This window comes from Papaver somniferum, chromosome 3, assembly GCF_003573695.1.
Source record: "Papaver somniferum cultivar HN1 chromosome 3, ASM357369v1, whole genome shotgun sequence".
Lineage (NCBI taxonomy): Eukaryota > Viridiplantae > Streptophyta > Magnoliopsida > Ranunculales > Papaveraceae > Papaver > Papaver somniferum.
In genome coordinates, this window is record NC_039360.1 from 4,141,707 (window position 1) to 4,145,909 (window position 4,203).

General features: G+C 40.4%; 1 protein-coding gene across 1 annotated transcript; it reads right to left on the reverse strand.

Annotated features, from left to right (window-relative positions):
- Nucleotides 1–1,683: 1,683 nt before the first annotated feature.
- Nucleotides 1,684–2,447, reverse strand: LOC113360872 (S-norcoclaurine synthase 2-like). Its single transcript, XM_026604307.1, has 2 exons — nt 2,225–2,447; nt 1,684–2,097 (listed from the first exon to the last, which is right to left on the reverse strand). The coding sequence occupies exons 1-2, from the start codon at nt 2,406–2,408 to the stop codon at nt 1,802–1,804; spliced, it is 480 nt and encodes a 159-aa protein (XP_026460092.1). The 5' UTR covers nt 2,409–2,447; the 3' UTR covers nt 1,684–1,801.
- Between the last annotated feature and the right edge of the window lie 1,756 nt (nt 2,448–4,203).

Consider the following 4,203-nt stretch of genomic DNA (forward strand, 5'->3'; position numbering starts at 1 on the left):
CCTAAAGTAATGATTTCTTAAGGGCCAAATTTGTATCTCTATGTATAGGACTAGAATTTTAGGTTTGTAGATAATCCAACCTAGAACAATGGTAAATCCTTGTGCTTAGGATTTTGGTCTCTTTGTTAGGGAGGATAGTGTGCTACCGTGAAGGTCAATATCGGTGTGATAGAGAAACTTGTAGAGAGAGGATTTTGGTGTTCTAGTGTTTAGCTTTAGGGTTTTTCCCTAAACCTAGTTTCTAGTATTTCCATGTTTCTCTCTGTTACTAACAGCTGTGAAGAAAGCGTAGAAGAGAAGACATGAGGCTGGTTTGAGGAATGGTTTGAGAATTGGTTTCTATGGTTTCTTCAATGGCGTTCTCGGGTATGTCTTGTTAACTCTTTGGCTTGTACTGGGTTGCGGAAAGAGCATGTAATGGTATTTGATTTAATGGGAGTTTTTCTGGTGGTGTTGGCCGTGGACGTAGCCTGTAAAGGTGAACCACGTATATCTTGTGTTGTGGTTGTGTGTTTGTTTATCTTCTTCCTCTCTTATTATTTCTCCCATGTTTGGTTCATATCACCAATTGCCCTTTGTGATCCTGTGATTTCGCTGCGCTCGGGGTGCCAATTTTCCCAACAGAAGCCATTACCCTTCTTCTTCTACTACTACTGACCACCACCCGTTGCTTATAGTTTCACCTCATGACCTTGTCCCGTTCATTGATTTTAAACATATTTATCCACGGGGTATAACCATCTTGATTTCACTAAAACTAGTAGTACTACTGGTCGAGAGCATGAGCTTGATTCTCCATCCAGATTTATAGCTACACATGTTCCTTACCCTTCTTTACCTGAATCCGTTAAGAGTTGCATGAATTGCAAGGTTGTTTATTTATGTAGAAACCCAAAAGACAACTTCATCTCTCTGTGGCATTTTATTAACAAACTAAGAGCATTGCAGGCATTGCAGGAGGACTATAACTATAGTGCCCCTCTGTCAATCGAAGAGGCTCTTGAGTTTTTTTGCAGCGGAGTCTCAATTTTTGGTCCATTTTGGGATCACATGCTTGGGTATTGGAAAGAGAGTTTAGAGAAACCTCATAGAGTGCTGTTTCTAAAGTACGAAGATTTGAAGAACTAACCGAAAAGTCAAGCTAAAAGACTTGCAGAATTCATTGGTTACGGTTTCTCTATAGAAGAGGTGAGTCGAGGAGTGATTGAAGAAATATTACATTTATGTAGCTTTCAACACTTAAAAGCTTTTGATGTCAATAAGAATGGTACCTTTAGAGGCAGAGTCAAAAACATAGAGTTTTATAGGAAAGGCGAGGTTGGTGATTGGAAGAATTACTTGACACCTCTTATGGTTGAACGACTAGATCGTCTCGTGAATGACAAGTTGCAAGGGTCGGGATTAGTATTCTAAAACTAGCTTCCTTTATACGTTCTTCGCCCATCACTGCTATTATAAGTTAATTAGTTTTACTTGGTTATTTTTTTGGCCTTCAATTCTTCTGGAGCAGTAGACGTCCTACTCTTTCAAGTTTGGTTGCTTAAAGGATGGGTTTACCCACCTATAGATTTTCTTGAAGGTACGTAGCATATTTTGTTCACCGGGTAGTCTTCTGGGTTGTTTGTTTTTCTTGAGGTTAGGCTCATGTCCCCCTCGCTTAATTTGTTCTTTGATACATACTTATGGGTGTAATCAAATTTATTTTTATTTATGGGATACATACATATATATAAACACGGTTGGAGATCCTGTAAGTTGGAACTACATCAATTGAATAAACCAGATAAATAAATTATCAATTTCAAACATTTGCATGATCAGCCTTTTTCTCCTTAAGATACTTCCCAATTGTTTTTGCTATAACTTCTAATGGCTTAATGGAAACCAGGGAAGCATTGTCCGCAAAGGCATCATCAAGTTCATATTCAATAGTTATGATCACGGATGAATGTTCACTTTTCTCGGTGATTTCGTACGTAACTCGATATAAGCTAAACCCTACCTCCAAATATCCTCCTTCAACCACCTCTGTCACTTTGATACGTTTTTCATTATCAACCTTCGTGAATTTCTCGCTGTAGTCTGTTACAGGAGACTCTGCAAGACAAACAATTTAAATTATAGTCACTAGATGTCACGAAATATATATGTATTTCGAAATTCTGTGTCATGTATATGTGGCTCAACAATACCGCGAAAGGAGAAAAAAAAAGTGAAACGCTACCTGGTGGAAAGGTGAGTTTTAGCACTGTACCAACACCTCCGTCGCCAACGACAATTTCAAAATCACGAAGAATTTCAGGGAGTAATTCCTTGATAAGTCTTATGAGTTCTAGGGTACCGTAAACGGCCCAAAGATCCGATGCCGGAACTGGTACCTGCACTTCTTTCGAAATCTTCCCTTTCATGTCGTATTTTTGTTGCTGTCTTGGATTTTAAATCTTCTTACGCAGTTAAGATTTACCTTTGATAATGCTCCCTATTTATATAAGTGTGTATATATGAATTGTTGGATATTTGTGTTTAACTTGTCTTTGCAGTTAAGGATGATAATTGGGTGGTCAGTGGATAGTATGTCTTTACGATTGGGCACAAAGGGTAAGATACCCTACATTGCCAAGTTGAAGTACACGATCCTAATCCTAATATCCCAAGATTGCTAACAGGGGTACCAAATTGCACGAGGCAATTCTAATATCCCAAGATTACTAATTTGATTGTTTGTAAGGTAAAATAGTTTCACCTCCAAAGACGAATCTGACGGTGAGTTGCTGATGATCGAACCGCTGCCTTTCTCTCCACGTGAACAGTGTTGGGGATACCTGCAAAAAAACCTCTGATACTTAAGTTAGCTAGAATTTTTCAAAGGGGTTTGTGTAGAGAAGATTGCTTACCTTTAGGGTTGTAAACCGTTCATTTATATGTTACAAATTTCCGTTTTTCTCTAATTTCGAGGTATCCATGAATTGCAATGACTGACCCTGCATGCCTCCTGTCATATTAATTGGCCCAGCATGCCTCATGTAATAACTGGCCCTGCATGCCTCATGTAATAACTGGCCCTGCATATCTCCTGGAATGTTCCAGAACATTCCATGTTTCCAGAAACTTCCTCTCGGGTTATGGAACTAGGCCACCATTGAGAGTAATTGACCAAGCCCAAGCAAATATGTGAAATAGTCTAAGCCCACGCATTGGGGGTGGAGAAATCCGCAAGCCAAATGAGGATGGTCTGAAATATCAGTGAGCCAATGGCTCAACTCGACTAGACTCAGGGAGCCAGCTCAGACCAACTAGGTGAGCGTAAAAATCCGCCAGTTGTTGATGGTGGTTTTTAGTTCAGGGTCAATATTGTAAAATTCTGTAATTAATGTGCTGACATCCTGCAAAGGAATAAAGGCCATTTAAAAGTAATGGGTGTCCAGACCTCTTTACTTACATATGTATCGAGAAATTCAATATATTTATGAAGTTTATTCAGAATGGTTCGTGAAGCAATAACCCTTAGTATTCTGTAAACTTTAACCCATTGCATTATTCGCTAATGCATGGCCTGCCTAGTATTTTCCTATGCTATGTTCCCAGCCGAACTCTCAATGTTGGCATGACATGACGATTAATGTTCACTCGCAGCAGAGTAACATAAATCTCCCGAAGTGTCAGTATTGAGACCTGCATGAAAACAGTCACATGGGCTACACCACCCTCTGACAAAGAGATCAACGTGTTCACGCACCTTTTAGTTAAAAGCTAGCGCGATTGAACGCGTTTAAATTCCTTAAGAGAAACCTAGACTGTCCATATCAGTCTTAAGAAACGATCACGACCACATGATTTGGCCACGCAATTCAATAGGCCCAGCCTACTCCTGGCGGAATTAGGAAATCATCACGATGACCACCGGCGGGCCCACTAACTCCCTAGCCGAACGTATTTCATCTAGTACATCCGAAACGTTTCGAACGATTAACCCTAATGTGGGTGATCGTGCTATTGACAAAACAAGCTCAAACGACCTAAGACCGGCAAAAACGGTCTCAAAACCCATCGCATCCGTCCAACTTAGCCGGCCTAGTTGGACGACGTAGATCGCATCTCGAACGATCAAAGGAGTGCTGGCATGTTCCTCGGCGGCCCAACTTCTCCCTTGGTCGATCGACCTGCCCACGACAAGTCCAGAGAATGTCAAAACGTTTTCCCAAA